We start from the raw sequence: 19,409 nt of genomic DNA, 5'->3' as shown, positions 1-19,409 counted from the left end.
GAAAAGACCCTGATGCTGAGAAAGATTGAAGGTTGGAGGAGAAGGGGATGACAGGGAATGAGAATGAGATGGCTGGATGGCATCACTAAGTCAATGGACATGAGTTCGAATAAGCTCCAGGAGTTGGTGATGGACAGTAAAGCCTGGCATGCTGCAGACCATGGGATCACAAAGAGTTGGACATGACTGATGACTGTACTGAGCTGATTTTACTGGAGATAAAGAAACAAAAAGGAAATAAAAATGTATGCAGCTGCTGCTGCTAAGTCGCTTCAGTTGTGTCTGACTCTGTGCGACCCCATAGACGGTAGCCCACCAGGCTCCCCCGTCCCTGGGATTCTCCAGGCAAGAACACTGGAGTGGGTTGCCATTTCCTTCTCCAGTACATGAAAGTGAAAAAGGAAAGTGAAGTCACTCGTCATGTCCGACTCTTTGCAACCCCATGGACTGTAGCCCACCAGGCTCCTCTGTCCATGGGATTTTCCAGGCAAGAGTACTGGGGTGGGGTGCCATTGCCTTCTCCAATAAAATGTATAAGAAAATATTTAATTTTTTACTATTAAAATAATTTTCAGTCATTTTACAGAAATACTGAAATCCCTGAAGATGTAACTACTGGGAGAAAAAAAGCCAAAGTGGTAGAATTATTTTTAAAAATTTTATGGTTATTTACAGTTAAAATATATATACATATGCATATATTTTTATAACCTATAGTTTTTAATTTAAAAAATCAGTATGTTTTCATATATGATTGCAAGCAATTACACTCACTTAATTTTAGTACTGTAAGCAAGCCTCAAAATTAAATGCCAACATTTGGGGCTTAAAATTAAATAAGCCCCATCATATTGTTTGTCACATTATGTTGCATTCCTTATACTGTTTATTTACAGACTTAAAGGATTATAAACAAAATCCAATAGTAATTGGTTCATAATATAAAATATCCTATTTAAGTTATCCCCTTGGTGAGGATAGAAGGAAGGTTAGACTTCTTTAGCTTTTCAGCTTTTGACATAATTTCCATGCTGGTAGTTCTTTCCATCTTCTAGAGTACTTGTGTTTCATTATGATGTTATTTGCTTATAGCTTAGAATAATCTAAGCAGATCGTCTACCAACCATGACCAGGAATCATATAATTGCCCATAAACTGAGTGTCCTCCATCCAGTTGGGAACCATTCATTGTATACTGTCTGCACTAAGAAGCTAGGTTAGCTTTTGTTGTTTTTTATCATCGATGCTTCTCCCTGATGGCCTCCAGCACGAAACCATTTGGCAAAAGTGACGTCCACCTGAGTTCAATCAAGACCAATGTGACTTGGGTTATTATAGAAACACTCCCCACTCCAGGTCACTTCCAATCCCCACTGAGAAAAATATGGAAAATTAGAGGTTCAAGAGAAAGTTTCCCTGATAGAACCTGCCCAATATCACTGCCAAGAGGTGATGATAAATTGTCCCTTATAATAAAAGTCATAATCTTTTTAAGGAAGCAATCAATACTTAAACTATTGGTGCATTTACTAAGAAATTAGTAAAATGCAAGTTTTACCCATTGAGTATCATAACTTAATAATTCAATACAAAAGTTCAATATAAATATCATGAAGTTTATTTAAATGATGATTGTGTCAAGTTTTATAGCTTCTTGTTCCTTTGTGTCTTCAGTGAAAATGAACAAGTAAATGAAATTCTAGTGTTTAGCTCTTTAGAGTAAGAGGCATGTATCATCTGGTGAGTCATTCCTTGGAAGATTCTGGAGTTCATCATGAAGTTTTCTGTTCTCAGCTTGCAATTTCTCCTTGAGCTTTTTAACCTCTTCCTAAAGAGTGATACATAAAATGAAAGAGCTGAGCAAAAAGTGGTGTCCAGATCATTGTTTATGGAAAGTCCCAGTCACTGACTTTCCCTTACTTATTTTAAACAATCAGTAGTAAAAGATAGTCCCTAATTCCTCCTTTCCATTCATATCCATTTTACCTCTTACTCTTGGTTTCCTACTTGTGTAATTCTTCTTCCCAGTCTGTTCCTATAGCTGCAGAAACATCATCTCTCAATCCCTGAAATATTGGTATCCCAAGAATTATATCCTAAGGCCCCTTCTCCCTTTGTCCTGAAGCAATCTGAATCACATCTTGACTTCAGTTCTCATGTACACACAAAGGAACATCAGATCTAGTATTACAAGGAGAGGTTGAAATTAGTAAAATGCACATTTTATCCATTATGAATATCATAACTATAACTCAATACAAAAGTTCAACTGGGTGGTCTAGGTGATATCCTCAATCAGGTGATGACTCTGAGCCTTAGATAAGGGAATTTGTTCCATGTCTCCACAGTCATGGGGTTAAAATAGAAGGAAAGAATGAGATCCGAACCCCTAGATTGAAAATACTGCCCTTCAGTGCGGGTCTGTAATCTCAAAATTGTCTTGAAACAGTTCTTGGAGAACAAGAACCTACAGGTAGATCAGCCATGATGGGGAGGATGCCCTTTGTCTCCTAAGGGTGCTCACAGAAGAATGTACGACTAGGTTTGTAGATATGAAAGCATTGCAGATCCCACTCACTGGGAAGGCTGTTTTGATAATTTGCTAGGCTGTGTGATAGTGGCATTAATTATCTCTTTGGAACTTAATTTTTCTGATCAGAAAGATGGGGGCATAATGGCCCTGATTCACTGAATAGACTAGGTTAAAGAATGTATGTATGGTGCTTTGTACAGTGCTTGGTAGATAGGAACTACTGCCAACTGAGTGATAATAATAGCAGAGGACTGGATGAAACAAACTCTGCAAGTTAAAGGCCTTCAGAACCAGTAACAATTAAGGTAAAGACAGGGGTTTGGACATAGTAATATGAGATTAATTTAACAAGGTAATCTATGACCAAAGGAAAAGACTAGCTAGAAAAATGAACAAAATAACAAAAAGACTAATTACTGTGGGTTAGAAATGTCCTTGGATTTTGCTTAACAAATTATAGTGCTTATGCTGTGCCAAGCACCATTCTAAACTCAAATATTGACTCATTTAAGCTTCAAAATAGCCCTATAAAGTAAGTAATATTAATATAACTATCTCCAAACAATATATTTAGTAAGGTGGAGCTGGGTTTCTCACCCACACTATTTGATTCCAGAGTCTTTGCCCTAGGCTACAGTCTTATGCTGCCTCTTCCACATTGTTGGTGCTTCGTGTTCTCATTGATACAGAGAGGGGAGTGTGATTAAAATACAGAGATGAAATAATTGATGAGTACCTGGAGCTGACGTTCCATGGTCCTCTGTTGCAGTGCCTCCTGGTATACTCTGTTTGTCTCCATTAGTCTCACTTGTTCCTGATGGAATATCTTCCTGGACTCCATCATTTGCTGATTCTGCATTAGACTTTCCATCAGCCTTTGTGCTTCAGCCTTTATAAACTCTTCTGTTATACCTACCTCGGAGAGGAAGAAAATGACAAACCTGTCTAGGATTAAAGTACCCTTCCTTCTGCCCCCACTCCCTTATTTGTTATTGCCGCTACTTCATAGGTAAAATTTCCTTGGTCATTTTTTCTCCCTGCATGTAATCATATGGTAGCTGAGGGTATATGCCCTATTCAGGTATAGACTGAGGAGCTAAGAATGGTACATCTTTGCCATTCTAGCTCTAGTTTAATGATCCCAGGTTTAACCAGGTCAAATTAACTTAAAATGTGTAGAATTTCTGTGTTGCATTTTTTTTCCCCATTTTTTCCTCACCTTCGATCTCCTTTTCCATTGCTGTGAGAGCCAGGTCTGTCTGCAAAATGGTAACACTCATAGACTCCTTGGACTCTAAATATTTCTGAAGAGCTTCCTCAGCCTAAGAACCCAAAAAAATATAATCAGAAGTAAAAAATGATTCAGTTCAGTTCAGTTGCTCAGTCGTGTCTGACTCTTTGTGACCCCATGAATTGCAGCACGCCAGGCCTCAATGTCCATCACCAACTCCCGAGTTCACTCAAACTCACATCTACCGAGTCAGTGATGCCATCCAGCCATCTCATCCTCTGTTGTCCCCTTTTCCTCCTGCCCCCAATCCCTCCCAGCATCAGAGTCTTTTCCAATGAGTCAGCTCTTCTCATCAGGTGGCCAAAGTATTGGAGTTTCAGCTTCAGCATCAGTCCTTCCAATGAACACCCAGGACTGATTTCCTTTAGGATGGACTGGTTGGATCTCCTTGCAGTCCAAGGGACTCTCAAGAGTCTTCTCCAACACCACAGTTCAAAAGCATCAATTCTTCGGCATTCAGCTTTCTTCACAGTCCAACTCTTACATCCATACATGACCACTGGAAAAACCATAGCCTTGACTAGACGGGCTTTTGTTGGCAAAGTAATATCTCTGCTTTTGAATATGCTATCTAGGTTGGTCATAACTTTCCTTCCAAGGAGTAAGCATCTTTTAATTTCATGGCTGCAGTCACCATCTGCAGTGATTTTGGAGCCCCCCAAAATAAAATCTGACACTGTTTCCCCTGTTTCCCCATCTATTTCCCATGAAGTGATGGGACCAGATGCCATGATCTTAGTTTTCTGAATGTTGAGTTTTAAGCCAACTTTTTCACTCTCTTCTTTCACTTTCATCACAAAAGTCTAGTTCAATTCCACAATTATTATTCTTCCTGTCGTCATTGAGTTTTCAAAGAAGTACCCCCTCAACCAGCCCCCCATAATTAATACATAAAACCAAGGATACCTGTATTCCTTTCCTGGGCTCCTGATTGTACTTTGCCTTCAGCTCGTCTCTCTGCTGAATGAAGAGACAATGGCCCCCGGGTTTTGAATAAACCCCTTGCTTCACATTTTCTTCTAGAGGATGAAAAATATCCTGAAGTAAAGCTGAGCAATGATTCTGTGATGCCTCCAAGTTTCGTTTATGAAAGTCATTCTGTTTGGCTGCTAGCTGCATCTTTAAGGGGACAAAGGCCCATGGAAAAGGTATTACCAACACTTCAGTATTTTTAGAAATGATTCACAAAGAGAATCTCTGTATTTTTTCTGGGAGTTCAAAGACTACAAGCAATACTATATTCTTTCTACCAAACCTATTGTAAAAAAGTTCCATGGATAATACACTGTAGAAAAGTGACTTTACTTTTGTATCTGAAGTCTCTGGACATCCCTTTCTTTTGCCTCTTCTACTTTAGATAGAATCTTCAGACTACAGATCTCTAGCCTCAAGCCCTAATTTTAAATGCAACCTACTGTGTTACTATTGTTTCAATATTATATTGGGTCTGGGATTTCCAGTGAGGAGGTAGAATGGATAATTGGCCTGAATAATGAGCATATGCTATTAAACCTGAGGAGATAATCTTTTAGTAGAGCGTTTGGCAATTCTGTATGCTTGATTAATAAAAAAGGAAAGTTAATACTTTATGAATACAATTTTTTAAGGGATAAGATTGCTTTGAAAAACTCGTCCATGGGTGTAACATAATAAGATGAGTTATCTGTGTGTGAAACTTTCACAATCTACAGGGTCTAGGGGCTTCCCTGGTGGCTCAGTAATAAAGAATCTACCTGCAATGCAGGAGATGTGGGTTCGATCCCTACGTTGGGAAGAGATTCCCTGGAGAAGGAAATGGCAACCCACTCCAGTACTGTTGTCTGGGAAAACCCATGGACAGAGGAGCCAGGAGGGCTACAGTCCATGGGGTTGCAAAAAGTAGGACATGACTTAAGACTAAATAATGACAACAACAGTTGGGTCCGGGGTAGTTATATGCTTTTTGTTGTTACTTGTCTTCAGAATAATAGTGAAATCTTGGTCACACAAGTGATAGTCATTATCTCTCAGTCTAGTAAGAATTGTTTTTCTTAAGTCCACGTTTTGTATTGCATAGCAACATTTTGCCTTTTATTGCCCCTGCTGCTGCGGCTGCTGCTGCTAAGTCGCTTCAGTCGTGTCCGACTCTGTGTGACCCCATAGACGGCAGCCCACCAGGCTCCCCCGTCCCTGGGATTCTCCAGGCAAGAACACTGGAGTGGGTTGCCATTTTCTTCTCCAATGCATGAAAGTGAAAAGTGAAAGTGAAGTCGCTCAGTCGTGTCCGACCCTCAGCGACCCCATGGACTGCAGCCTTCCAGGCTCCTCCATCCATGGGATTTTCCAGGCAACAGTACTGGAGTGGGGTGCCATTGCCTTCTCCATTTATTGCCTCTAAGTCCCATGAGCTATAGCAAAAAAACTTAATTACCTCTAATTTTTTCTGGTACCCTTGGTCCTCATCCTTGAAAGAGTTCTTCATGAAGACTTCAATGGCCTCTTTCTCACTGGCCTTGTGCAGGTCCAGCAGTTCCTGAAGGGTTTCTGTGGGCAGCTGCAGCTTCTGGCCCATCTGCTGGTCATAATGGGCAATGGCCTTTTGCACTGCAGCTGAGTTCTTAATCTGGGCCAAGGTCAGGACTTCACTTTCCATGCAGGGCAGATCCCCACTGTTGATGGCATTGACATAGGTCTGCACTAGGTTCTCTAGATCTTCACAGGGGGAAGAGATGCTTGAATTATTTGCAGAGAAAAAGGACATGCTCTGAACTAATTCTGAAAATGTTAATTTAGCATATTCAGCCTTCTGCACAGTGTTCAAATGGCCCAAGTAAGTTCCTTTGGGAAATTATGTGATCAAGAAGACAGATCTTTCATTCTCTGAGAAAAGAAAGTGTTCAAAGGAGAAAATTGAAGATTTGTGTGATGACCTACATTTCATCACTTTCTAATTGAGCAATGAGGAGATGGTTATACAAAGTTGTGTGTATTCATTTATTTAGAATACTGTAGACCTTTTGCCTGTTTACTCTTCCCTTTCTTTCTCTCTTCCTCAGATTTCTATTCCCTTCAAAATTCCCTTTTGTCATCCACTTGAACATGTAAAGCTGGTGAGTGTTACCCTCACCTGAAAAAGCACAAAGTAGGCAAATTAGACCAGGTCACCTTACTCTTTTTTGGAACTTTCCTGTTTATCCTCATCCTTTGCCTCCTTGTGTTTCCACTCATCTTCCCTTTAGATTGTAGCAATAATTTACAATACGGACTTCCCTAGCTCAGACTGTAAAGCATCTGCCTACAATGCAGGAGACCCGGGTTCGATCCCTGGGTTGGGAAGATGCCCTGGAGAAGGAAATGGCAACCCAGTCCAGTATCCTTGCCTGGTAAATTCCATGGACAGGGGAGCCTGGTGGGCTATAGTCCTTGGGGTCGCAAAGAGTTGGACACGACTGAGTGACTAACACACAATAGTTTACAAAGTTCCAAGACATAGAGTATTTAGGAACAATTGGATTGAGAAGTCTGCTTAGATTTCTTGAAGGGTTTTAGACAATCTGGGCATCTGTTTGTTTAATGTTTATGTTAAGTATGTTCCATTTCTACAATGTATGTCTTCCCATTTTCTGCCTATCTAAGGCTGTGGCACTTAACAAGTACTCACTGTATTGGTGGAATAAGTGCTGCCAACCCATGTGGGTTAGTCTAGTTCAACAGTGGATCGTTTATAGGCAGAACTTTTTTAACTTGACATTTTCTTCAGATTATTCTTCCTATTTTATCTTATTTTGCAAGCATTACTAAAAACATCTAGAAATATTTTTGGAAATATTTAACAAATATGGTACCTATGATTTTCTTGGTAGTATCTAACTATGCATTTTTAGCATTGACAGTGGAAGGAACAGTGCTCTCAGTCTCTATTTTGAATTGAAGGAAAACCCTTGAAAAGGTACTCACGAGATCCACTGGCCTTGATGCCTCCTGAAAGAGTTTTAGTCTTGGAATTGCTAAATATGTAGGAACAGAATTCTGCCACTTGTTGTACAAACTTAGGATCCAGATCATCATTATGTAGTGTCTCAAGCTGGGCAAGCTTCTTCTGGTGAGTGGGCAAGTCAAAAATGAAGCATTTCTTTACTGGAAAGAATTTCTGTATACACAGACGGGGCAGATTAAAATTTTGAAGATGTTGGTTGGTGCCTTTGGAGGGAAAAATAGGATTTATTTAGTATCAAATTAACATTCATTTTAATCTATTTCCCACAAATAAATATGCCCTCTACCTGATGCTGGGCTTCCCTTGTGGCTTAGCTGGTAAAGAATCTGCCTGCAATGTGGGAGACCTGGGTTCAATCCCAGGTTACAAAGATCCCCTGAAGAAGGGAAAGGCTACCCACTCCAGTATTCTGGGCTGGAGAATCCCACTGACTGTACAGTCCAAGAGGTCACAAAAAGTCGAACACAACTGAATGACTTTCATTTTCACTCCCTGATGTTATTTACTTCACTACATTTTCACAAACCAAAGCAAAAGCTTAAAAAGTGATCAACCAGGGAAAGGAAAATGGAAAAGTAATTTGCTCCAAGAACAGGGAATAATATAATTTAATATGGACTTTATTAGTTTGTTTAAATTAATAGTATTAATTATTAACAATACAATTAATAGTATTATTAGTATTGTGTATTATTAATAGTATTATTAATAATTAATTAAAATAATTAATTTAATTACAGTGATTAAAAATAATTATTAATAATTATTATTGATCAATTATAATAACTACTTAGTTATTAACTGTTATTAATAGTATTATTAATACTATGTATATAATACTATTAATACATAGTATTATTAATACTATGTGGTCATTTAGTCAGCTGAGTAAATATAAGAAACTATAAGTTTAACCAGCAACATACAGTAGATAACTTCTTGTGCTATTTTTCTCCCTCTTTCCAAAATTGGAGTCCCTTACCTTGCTTTGGCCTCAGTGAATTCTCCAGATATTCATCTGCTGTGATGAGTTGCCCATTTGCTTCCAGGCCAAGGTAGAAATCTCTCAGAGTCCACACTAAGTCTGGACAGATTCTCACAAAGTCAGCTGCATCATCTACCCTGTTAAGATTAGGTGAGGTACCTATTCTGAGCAGATGTGACAGTTCTGTCACACAGCTGAGATGCAATTAAGGAAAACTTTTGGAAATAGGACTGCATCTGAGCCATATTTAATTCCATGCCTTTATATGCTTTTATATTCTCTTTGGGCTGTAACCAAGTCCCCATTTCATTCAGTAAACATAAGGACTTTGTCTTGTTCTTTTAATGTTCACAGTGTTTTCACCTTTGTGTTTGATACACAAGGACTCATGAGCTGGTGAATGGAGGAATTCTTTCTGGCTTTGGTACCATCCTGGGCCACAAAAGGATACTGCAAGAGGTCGATAGCTCCCTGGTCAATTTTGTTCATGGTATTGTATACAAAAGTACTACACAATAGTAGTGCCAGTACAGATATATGGCTGTCATTTGTCTTGTCACCCTAGAAGTCAGAATAAATTTCAGTCATGGCTCATGGCACTCCCATATGAGCAGTTGCTAAAAATAGACCCTTGATCTACAAATGTTAAACCGGACAAACTAAAATGGTTGTGAGAAACATGGGAAATTTAGTTCTGTCATTAGCATTGATAATTTTATATAAAACCATATTTTGTTAACTTATCAGTCCCTCTTGTAACTGGTTAGGTATTTGCAAAATCGATAGTCAAAGTTACTGAAGGTCACCAGAGTAGTTAAAATCAAGATTTTCAACTGTGTAAAACAAAGTTGGTCTGTATGCATAATACATGCATCTATTTTATTGAGTAACTATTATACACAGGGAAGTTCATATTACTGATCTTATCTGATACTCAAAAACAATGCTGTGAGAATAAGGTGCTAACCACTGTCTCTATGTTACAGGTAAGTAAACTAAAGCAAAAATGGGTGGATCATTTTGAATTGTGGTAAATCAAAAGCAAAATGAAGACATGAAAAACAAGAGAAGTACAAGGGAAAGATCCCGTTTTGTGCTCAAGCCAGCTCATACCAGCTTACAACAGCCGGTTGTGTACACCTTTTCTGAGCCTTGAGTTTAGTGACTTCACTTTGGTAGCTTGGAGTCAGCTGTGATGGGAGCACTTAGAAAACTGGAAAGTACTACAAATCAAGGCTTTTTTTCTTGCCAGATAGAAGTGGGAAAATAACATGCATCTCCTGTGCAAATGATAAAATGGATGAGACCAAAGGGGAAATAGGAGATTTGAGGAGACTTATTCTTGCTTGTCAAAGTCTTAAGAGCTGCAAGTACTAGGATCCTGATTTGGACTCAAGTTCTGCTGCTCTGAAGCCCACTGCTAAGCTCTGGCCTCTGCAGGGTCACTCATGACGGTGACTTTTTTTGCACCATCTCTCTCTTCAGTTCGGTTAACTGCCTAGCTCCACATTAGCACAGTCTCCCAATTGTGATTCTGGCTTTCACACCTATTTTTCTCACTTCAGGTTTCTAAAATTTGACTATTAAAAACAAAAAGGGGAAAAAACGTATACCCTGGTCAAGTAGAAGTAAAAAAAAAAGTCTCCCCATGTAAAGAGTGTTCAGGGATGAGGAGGTTGATTAAAAAGAAATTCTTGTTCCTTACCTTCTCTACGTCTCCAAGTCCCTCAGTGTCAAGAAGAACCAGGGTGTGGTTTGGTTTCTTGGGGTGAGGCACACACCACATCCAGATGCCCTTCGTGTGAGACTGCACTGTAGATCCAACTGAGAATCCTACAGGGGGAATTGAGACGCTGTAATAGAGGAGTGGATCTGGAAACTGGAGACTGTCTTAATCAGTGAGCTACCATTTAAGGAAAGCAAGGCGAGGATATGGCAGAAAATATAACTCTGTATTGTGATCTGAATTACAATAGAGGAATGCGATAATAAGAATGCCAAGTACCATAGGGCTGGAAATTTGACATTTCTTTTTTTGCAAGAATATTATACTATCAAAATTTAGTCACTTATAAATACACATGTAGAAGTTATTTCATTGATGTCTTCTTATAATTGGAAAGTACTGTAATTTTTTTAAGTAGATACTGAGGGAAAAAATGAGGTGATATGTCAGAAGCAGAACTCTACCTTTCATCTCCCAGAAGATCATTAGCTAAATTTGAGCCAAGCATTAGCTTTCAATATTCCTCCCAAGTCTCTAACTTCCTCTCCTCACATCACTGTGCTGCACGCAGGGAGTGTGGGTGGACAGAAGGGACTTGGCTGGGCTCTGCTGGTGTCACTCACCCTTGTTCTTCCCAGCCAGCTTGTTCATCAGGTAGGATTTGCCTGTGCGGTAGAGGCCCGTGATAGCCACCACCGCAACAGGCTGCCTGATGGCAGACAGGATCTTCAGAGCTTCTGGATTAACCAGCAGTGGCCCATTAGTGTTCTCAATGAGGCACAAGGGTTCTGGCATGTGAATCAATGGGGCTATGTCCATGGTGTCACCTGATGTTCAAGAAAAGACATGGGATAGACTGAAGTTTCTATTCTTAAAGCAGAGAAAAGTCATTTTACTTCCTCAACCTGTAGACATACTTCTCCCCAGATGGCCTAAGTTTCTGAATAAGTGAATAATAATAAATAAAAAGATAGATAAAAGGGTCATAATAAATAAGTCCAAGCCCTTCAAATAAGAGAAGTCCTAGACCCAATAACACAAGAGAAGACTCTACACATGGACATCACCAGATGGTCAATACTGAAATCAGATTCATTATATTCTTTGAAGCCAAAGATGGAGAAACTGTATACAGTCAGAAAAAAAAAAAAAAGAAGAAGACTAGGAGCTGACTGTGGCTCAGATCATGAATTCCTTACTGCAAAATTCAGACTTAAATTGAAGAAAGTTGGGAAACCACTAGACAATTCAGGTATGACCTAAATCAAATCCCTTCCAATTATAGGGTGGAAGTGACAAATAGATTCAAGGGATTAGATCTGATAGAGTGCTGGAAGAACTATGGATAGAGTTTCATGACATTGTACAGGAGGCAGTGATCAAGACCATCCCCAAGAAAAAGAAATACAAAAGGGCAAAATGGTTGTCTGAGGAGAGCTTACAGATAGCTGAAAAAAGAAGAGAAGTGAAAGGCAAAGGAGAAAAGGAAAGGTATACCCATTTGAATGCAGAGTTCCAAAGAATAGCACAGAGAGATAAGAAAGCCTTCCTCAGTGATCAGTGCAAAGAAATAGAGGAAAACAATAGAATGGGAAAGACTAGAGATTTCTTCAAGAAAATTAGAGATACCAAGGGAAAGTTTCATGCAAAGATGGGCACAATAAAGGACCAAAATGATATGGACCTAACAGAAGCAGAAGATATTAAGAAGAGATGGCAAGAATACACAGAAGAACAATACAAAAAAGATCTTCATGACCCAAATAATCACAATGGTGTGATCACTCACCTAGAGACAGACATCCTGGAATACGAAGTTAAGTGGGCCTCAGGAAGCATCAACATGAACAAAGCTAGTGGAGGTGATGGAATTCTAGCTGAGCTGTTTCAAATCCTAAAAGATGATGCTGTTAAGGTGCTGCACTTAATATGCCAGTAAATTTGGAAAACTCAGCAGTGGCCACAGAACTGGAAAAGGGCAGTTTTCATTCCAATCCCAAAAAAGGCAATGCCAAAGAACGTCAAACTACCACACATTTGCACTCATCTCACATGCTAGCAAAATAATGCTCAAAATTCTCCAAGCCAGGCTTCAACAGTACGTAAGCCATGAACTCCTAGATGTTCAAGCTCTTTTTAGAAAAGAAAGAGGAATCAGAGATCAAATGGCCAACATCCTCTGGATCATCGAAAAAGAAAGAGGTCCAGAAAAACATCTCAGTTCAGTTCAGTTCAGTCGCTCAGTCATGTCCGACTCTTTGCGACCCCATGAATCGCAGCACGCCAGGCCTCCCTTGTCCATCACCAACTCCCGGAGTTCACTCAGACTCACGTCCATCAAGTCAGTGATGTCATCCAGCCATCTCATCCTCTGTCATCCCCTTCTCCTCCTGCCCCCAATCCCTCCCAGCATCAGAGTCTTTTCCAATGAGTCAGCTCTTCGCATGAGGTGGCCAAAGTATTGGAGTTTCAGCTTCAGCATCATTGCTTTCAAAGAAATCCCAGGGCTGATGTCCTTCAGAATGGACTGGTTGGATCTCCTTACAGTCCAAGGGACCCTCAAGAGTCTTCTCCAACACCACAGTTCAAAAGCATCAATTCTTCAGGACTCAGCCTTCTTCTACTTCTGCTTTATTGACTATGCCAAATCCTTTGACTGCGTGGATCACAACAAACTGTGGAAAATTCTTAAAGAGATGGGAATACCAGACCACCTGACTTGCCTCCTGAGAAATCGGTATGCAGGTCAAGAAGCAGCAGTTAAAACTGGACATGGAATAACAGACTAGTTTCAAATGGGGAAAGGAGTACGTCAAGGTTATATATTGTTACCCTGCTTATTTAACATCTATGCAGAGTACATCATGTGAAATGCCTGGCTGGCTGAAGCACAAGCTGGAATCAAGATTGCTGGAAGACATATCAATAACCCCAGATATGCAGATGACACCACCCTTATGCCAGAAAACAAAGAACTAAAGAGCTTCTTGATGGAAGTGAAAGAGGACAGTGAAAAAGTTGGCTTACAACTCAACATACAGAAAACTAAGATCATGGCATCTGGTCCCATCACTTTCTGGCAAATAGATGGGGAAACAATGAGAGGCTTTATTTTGGGGGCTTCAAAATCACTGCAGATGGTGACTGCAGCTATGAAATTAAAAGATGCTTGCTCCTGGAAGAAAGAAAAGCTATGACAAACCTAGACAGCATATTAAAAAGCAGAGACATTATTTTGCTGAAAAATATTTGTCTAGTCAAAGCTATGGTTTTTCCAGTAGTTATGTATGGATGTGAGAATTGAACTATGAAGAAAGCTGAGCACTGAAGAATTAATGCTTTTGAACTGGGGTGTTGGAGGAGACTCTTGAGAGTCCCTTGGACTGCAAGGAGATCAAACCAGTCAATGCTAAAGGAAATGAGTCCTGAATATTCATTGGAAGGACTGATGCTAAAGCTGTAACTCCAATACTTTGGACACCTGATGAGAAGACTGACTCACTGGAAAAGACCCTGATGCTGGGAATGATTGAAGGCAGGATGTGAAGGGGATGACAGAGGATGAGATGGTTGGACATCATCACCAACTTAATGGGTGTGAGTTTGAGCAAGCTCCTGGAGTTGGTAATGGACAGGGAAGCCTGCTGTTTTGTAGTCCATGGGGTTGCAAAGAGTTGTACGTGATTGAGCTACTGAACTGAAATGAGGCCCTTCAGAGTTCTACTAGATGCTGCCCCACTGGTTCTTAAGTATTTGGTGAATGTATAGAAAAGCATTTTCTGAGTCTAAACTACTGCTAGTTTGAGTCTCATTTTTCTCCATTGGCTTTTGTCTTGCTTATGTTTCTTAGTTTGTATCTCCCTGGATCCCCAGATTGAATCTTTATGACCACTATTTGTTCTATTACACTTTTTTCCTTGACCCAATATTAACCTGCTTTTCTCTAATTTAGGACTATGTCCAGCCAAAGTGCATTAAAGTAAATCCTGCCAGGTCCTTAAGTACCATTGTCTAGCAAATAGTAATTGTTTACTTTTTAAAGCTTCACTTTTAAAGAATTTTTATATAACTATTAATATGTATTATTCAATCAAAACTTCAATGAGTGACCATTTTATGAATGAGAAAGTGAGGGAAAATATTTTAACACTTAATCATTATAAGATTCAGATTATGGAATAAAATGTATAAAAACCTAAATATGTGTGAGATTCCTTGAATTCTATTATTCATAATTTTGATGCTGCTTGCTAAAATAAAGCCTTTTTTCCTATTCACTCAGGGCACTTTCTATAATTTGAAAAGTTATATTTGAATGTGTATATATATATATATATGATTCAATTTTAGCAATTGAGAACTCTTGTAGCAGTGTTTTCTTTTTTGTTTAGTATGTCTGGACTTAATAGCTCTGCAGAATGGCCCATTGAAAATCATCAATTGGTATCCCTGACACCCCAACTGGTTCCCCAAACTGCCTTCACTGTAACAACTATTTTCTAATTTCTTAATGTTAATTCTTGTAACCTAAAGAATCCCCAATAAAACAGTTTTAAAGCTATCTGAAATGTAAACAAATGCTTGCTTTTCTGCCTTGCCATATTATAAAGAATGATTATCTTCCATTTTAGAAGCGATTATTTACAACAGAAGCTAAAATCTCACCATCTGCTTGCCTTTTTTTAAAGGGATATCCTACAATAAAAAGGTCTGGATTCCCTTGTTAGCTAATGTAAAAATTCCTTTTTTGAAAAGTGTGAAGAGAGATTATCCAGGTGACAAATAAATAGAAACTGCTTGGGAGCAGATAAGAGATCCATTGCAAATGACATAGCCCCAGGACATGGGAGCCAGAAATGCCCAGTCCAAGCCAGATCCAAAAAGAGAGGATTCCACAAAATTTTACATTACCAAAGGCCAGATCTCTTTTTACTTGAACCCATTTCCAAAGCAATATTGGCATCTTATGTTTGTTGAGTCCTATTGTCTGATTTGTTTATAGCAGGAATCACAATCATTTTTAAATTAGAAAGATATGGAGACCTGACTTACAACAATTATCTAGAAAAACAGAAGATAAACAATCAAAATTTATTTGTAGATTTTGAGAGCTTATCAGATCTCTTGCTATGGGATAATGTCACTAATGAGAAAGGAAATGAGAAAGGAAATGAATTTGTCTGAATTTTCAGGCCACTTAATAAATAACATCAGGGCCGTGTATTTATACTAGTGGAAGTATTTTATATGTTAAAATGTTATCTGGGTAGCATCTTTAATGTTAATCGAATAACCCAGCCTCCAAAACATCTTTGCAGATTCATTGTGTTTGAGCCTCATGTGTAACTGTCGTTCTGCTATCATAACTCAGTTTATGATGTGTGCTTTTGTTATTGTTGTTTGCCTTTACTTTGCTCTGTGTTGTTTTTGGTTTGAATTTGTAGAGGAAAAGCTCTTATAAAGGAGAAAAATGGAAATCAAACAAGAAGGAGATATGCAAAGTATGTGCCATGATAATGAAGGAGGAAACAGACAGAACAGGCTCTATCTTGAAAGCAAGACTCCATCTTGGGCCAGACTGTGGACTTTGAGCTATATGCCCAGTATCTATGGAAACAACAAACCAACTGGAAAACCTGGCCCCCAGAAGGAAGAGCCCCAGGGCCTGTACCTAGACTCTCCGCTGCCTTAAAGAATACCCTAATTATCTGTGTAACCTAATAGAATCATACATTCTATTATGCTTATTAGGGTCTGACCACAGGCCTATTGATAATTGTCCATTGTTAACTACCTAGGCTTAAGGCATGTGAATCATGGGTTAACTTTGATTGTATCTTTCTTTTTCCTTTGTTCAGACTAGTTTCAGGGAATTGGGGAGGCGGGTTTGTGCACTTAGGGTACATAAGGTTTTCACAAAAAACTGGTCAGGATCCTTGGCTAAGAGGAGACTCTGCCTTGGGCCTGCCGGTGTAATAAACTGCACTCCACTATCTGCATTGCCCTTCTGAGTGACTTTGTTTTCCGGAATGCGTGGCTACAACAATAATACATTCAAAGAAGGAGAGAGTTCCAAGGAGTGAACAAAATTGCCAGACGGTTCTAAGTGCTCAAGGAGGGCTACTGTTATATTAAGTGATTCTTAATAGTAAAATCAATAGAGTAGCAGAAACAATACAAAGCACAAAAGGCCTTAAGGAATGAGAAGGTGTCAAGAAATCAAAGCTAATTAATTTAGGATTCTTTCTGAACAAAGAAATCCATCTTCAAACAAAGTAGAACACTAGGAATAAAATGTATAGCCATTTTCATGAAGCCTTGCTTCATTGTACATTCTGGGATTCAACATTTTTCCTTTTTTCTCTTTTGTTCTTAATATAAGCAAGCCTTTACATTACATCTCATTCAATGTTGTTTCTCAAGAAAATAAATATAATAAAAATAAGAAATATACATAGTTCTTGAAAACTTCAGGCTGCAATTTGAAGGATCTTAATCAGGTTTTATCAAAGACAAAGATAATTTAAGTGGCAGTTACAATCCCCATGAGTCATAAGGTGGCAAAGAAAGAAAAACAGGATGAAGACATTTCACACTCTCTGTCCCCGAACATGCTCCTGTCTAATTCAACCGTAAACAAAAGGAACTGACAATGAATTCTGCTGCCTGGCTGACATCACCACAATTTACCTTTAACGGGGCTCTGACAGTCCACATCGAGCTCAGCTGCATCGTACCATGAACAGACTATTATTAAATGGAGGAAAATTGCTTTACAATGTTGTGTTGGTTTCTGCTATACAATAATGCTAATCAGTCATAATTTTATATATATTTATATATAGCCCCTCCCAGTGGAGCCTCCCTCCCCTCCCTTCATCCCACTCCTCTAGGTTGTCACAGAGCACCAGGCCAGGCTCCCCGTGTTATACGGCAATTTCCCACTAGCTATCTATTTTACACATGATATTGTATATATGTTATGCTACTTTCTCAATTCGTCCCACCCTCTCTTTCTCCTACTGTTCTACAAAAAAGCATCCTGACCTTTGCAAACATTTTCCCACCCTTCCCCCGGTATTACCTTAACTGTAAATTCAGTAGCAGAAATCTTTTGGAGCTGTTAAGAAAGCTGCTTCATTGAAAACTTGAGTTCTTGCTCCTTCTCTTAGCTTATTTGTGTTGGTTTCTGGTATCTTTTTTCCTTACCAATCCTAGGGATTTCTTTTCTCTTCACCCCATTCTGCCAGAGGACAAAGGATTAGAATATGAAACGGAAACTCACCGTGAAAGGGGTTTTTGAAATGTCGCTGAAGGAAACTGAAACCAAAAGCCAAACTCAGTGACTAAATGATTCCTGACGTAGTTTCTTGGTTTGAATGTATTTGGACTGATTTCCCAGAAACTGCGTATTGTCCATGGAAGAGAACTTTGAAATCATTTGCATTTTTTCCTTCTCCAAACTGCCTTCAAGGCTGTGAGAAGCCACAGTAAGTCTACAATAAGAGTGATTATAACCCCAAAGTAAGGAAGCAGCCATCCTAATGCAATTCAGGTCCTCTCTTGCTAAATATTTAGGAATTTTGATAGAATTTTTTTTCTGAGAAAACCTGAGTTTGACAGAATAAACTGCTATATAATTTCAGTGAAAAAAAAATCTTCCTAAATAGATAAACCCTGCTAAACAGTTTTAAAGAATTTTAAAAACAATCTGTCATTAAATGGTCAACAAATGGATTTTTGCAACTGCATCTTTCATCAGTCAGGCAAATATTCAAAGCAACCAGTTTGCTTCATGAATTTAAATGTCAAGTTCCTTGCTCAGGCTTAAGAAATTCTCAGCTATCACTTCTTTAAATAAATTGTTCCCTTCTTCTGCTCTTTTCCTTCTGGGAAACCCATTACCCTAATGCCTTTCCTAAAGGAGTCAGATACTTCTTACAGAATTTCCCCATTTTTTCATTCTCTTTCCACTTTTGCGTCTATTATTTCTAGATTTCTATCTTCAAACTGACTAATTCTCTCTGCCATGTGGTCTGCTCTATTTCTAATACTTTCTAATGCACTCTTTTTTCTGTTTATTGAGTCCTTCAGCGGCAGAATTTCTATTTGACTCTTTTTTAGTGTTTCAGTCTCTTTGGCAAAGTATTCCTTCTGTTCATTTATTTTATTCCCGAGTTCATTGAACTGCCTTTCTGAATTCCTGGAGCACTGTCATTTTCTTTGTGTGATACAGTATTACTGTTCTTCATGTAGTGAAGAGTCATTGGTTCTGTGCTGATGCATTTGAAGTGGTGAACATCTTTCTTCTTTACGTAAAGCCCGTGTGTGTGTCTCTGGTTCCACTTTTTTTTTTTTTTTAAAGAAAACTATTTATTTTCACAGATATTCATGCTTCTTCAGATTCTTTTCCCATGTAAGTTATTACAGAATATTGAGTAGAATTCCCTGTGCTATATATCCTTGTTGATTATCTATTGTATATATAGTAGGATGTATATGTTAATTGCAAACTCCTAATTTATCCCCCCTACTTGTCCCCTTTGGTAACCATAAATTTGTTTTTGAAGTCTGTGTGTCTGTTTTTGTTCTGTAAATAAGTTTATTTGTATCCTTTTTTTCAAATTCTACATATAAGTAATACCATAATATTTTTATTTGTGGGACTTACTTCACTTACTCTTGCCTGGAAAATCCCATGGATGGAGGAGCCTGGTAGGCTGCAGTCCATGGGGTCGTCGCTAAGTCGGACAAGACTGAGCGACTTCACTTTCACTTTTCACTTTCATGCACTGGAGAAGGAAATGGCAACCCACTCCAGTGTTCTTGCCTGGAGAATCCCAGGGACGGTGGAGCCTGATGGGTTGCCGTCTATGGGGTCACACAGAGTCAGACACG

At 38.9% G+C, this 19,409-nt stretch overlaps 1 protein-coding gene across 3 annotated transcripts; it reads right to left on the bottom strand.

The window, feature by feature from the left end:
- Positions 1–1,595: 1,595 nt before the first annotated feature.
- On the bottom strand, positions 1,596–17,886 carry LOC113889634 (guanylate-binding protein 5-like). 3 transcript variants are annotated; one of them, XR_003510303.1, is made up of 12 exons: positions 17,596–17,790; positions 11,135–11,338; positions 10,491–10,618; positions 9,237–9,346; positions 8,783–8,979; positions 7,761–8,003; positions 6,235–6,515; positions 4,731–4,943; positions 3,753–3,855; positions 3,270–3,445; positions 1,987–2,181; positions 1,738–1,828 (listed from the first exon to the last, which is right to left on the bottom strand). XR_003510303.1 is itself a non-coding variant. In XM_027536601.1 (11 exons), the coding sequence occupies exons 2-11, from the start codon at positions 11,328–11,330 to the stop codon at positions 1,715–1,717; spliced, it is 1,761 nt and encodes a 586-aa protein (XP_027392402.1). In that variant the 5' UTR covers positions 11,331–11,338; positions 17,797–17,886; the 3' UTR covers positions 1,596–1,714. The 3 variants fall into 3 exon arrangements, 2 of the variants coding, with proteins under 2 accessions (XP_027392402.1, XP_027392401.1); XM_027536601.1 differs by lacking the exons at positions 1,987–2,181; positions 17,596–17,790 and adding an exon at positions 17,797–17,886 and having other exon boundaries at positions 1,596–1,828; XM_027536600.1 differs by lacking the exon at positions 1,987–2,181 and having other exon boundaries at positions 1,596–1,828.
- Between the last annotated feature and the right edge of the window lie 1,523 nt (positions 17,887–19,409).

Source organism: Bos indicus x Bos taurus, chromosome 3 (genome assembly GCF_003369695.1).
Source record: "Bos indicus x Bos taurus breed Angus x Brahman F1 hybrid chromosome 3, Bos_hybrid_MaternalHap_v2.0, whole genome shotgun sequence".
NCBI classification, from domain to species: domain Eukaryota; kingdom Metazoa; phylum Chordata; class Mammalia; order Artiodactyla; family Bovidae; genus Bos; species Bos indicus x Bos taurus.
The sequence above is the reverse complement of the archived record's forward strand: the minus strand, read 5'-3'. Positions and strand labels throughout refer to the sequence as shown.

Coding starts and splice junctions, on each gene's coding strand:
- LOC113889634 (XM_027536601.1), bottom strand. CDS start 11,330: ATGGACATAGCCCCATTGATTCACATGCCAGAACCCTTGTGCCTCATT. Junction 6,516..7,760: donor CATCAAGGCCAGTGGATCTC/GTGAGTACCTTT, acceptor CCCCCTGTGAAG/ATCTAGAGAACCTAGTGCAG. Junction 3,446..3,752: donor AATGGAAAAGGAGATCGAAG/GTGAGGAAAAAA, acceptor TCTCCGAGGTAG/GTATAACAGAAGAGTTTATA.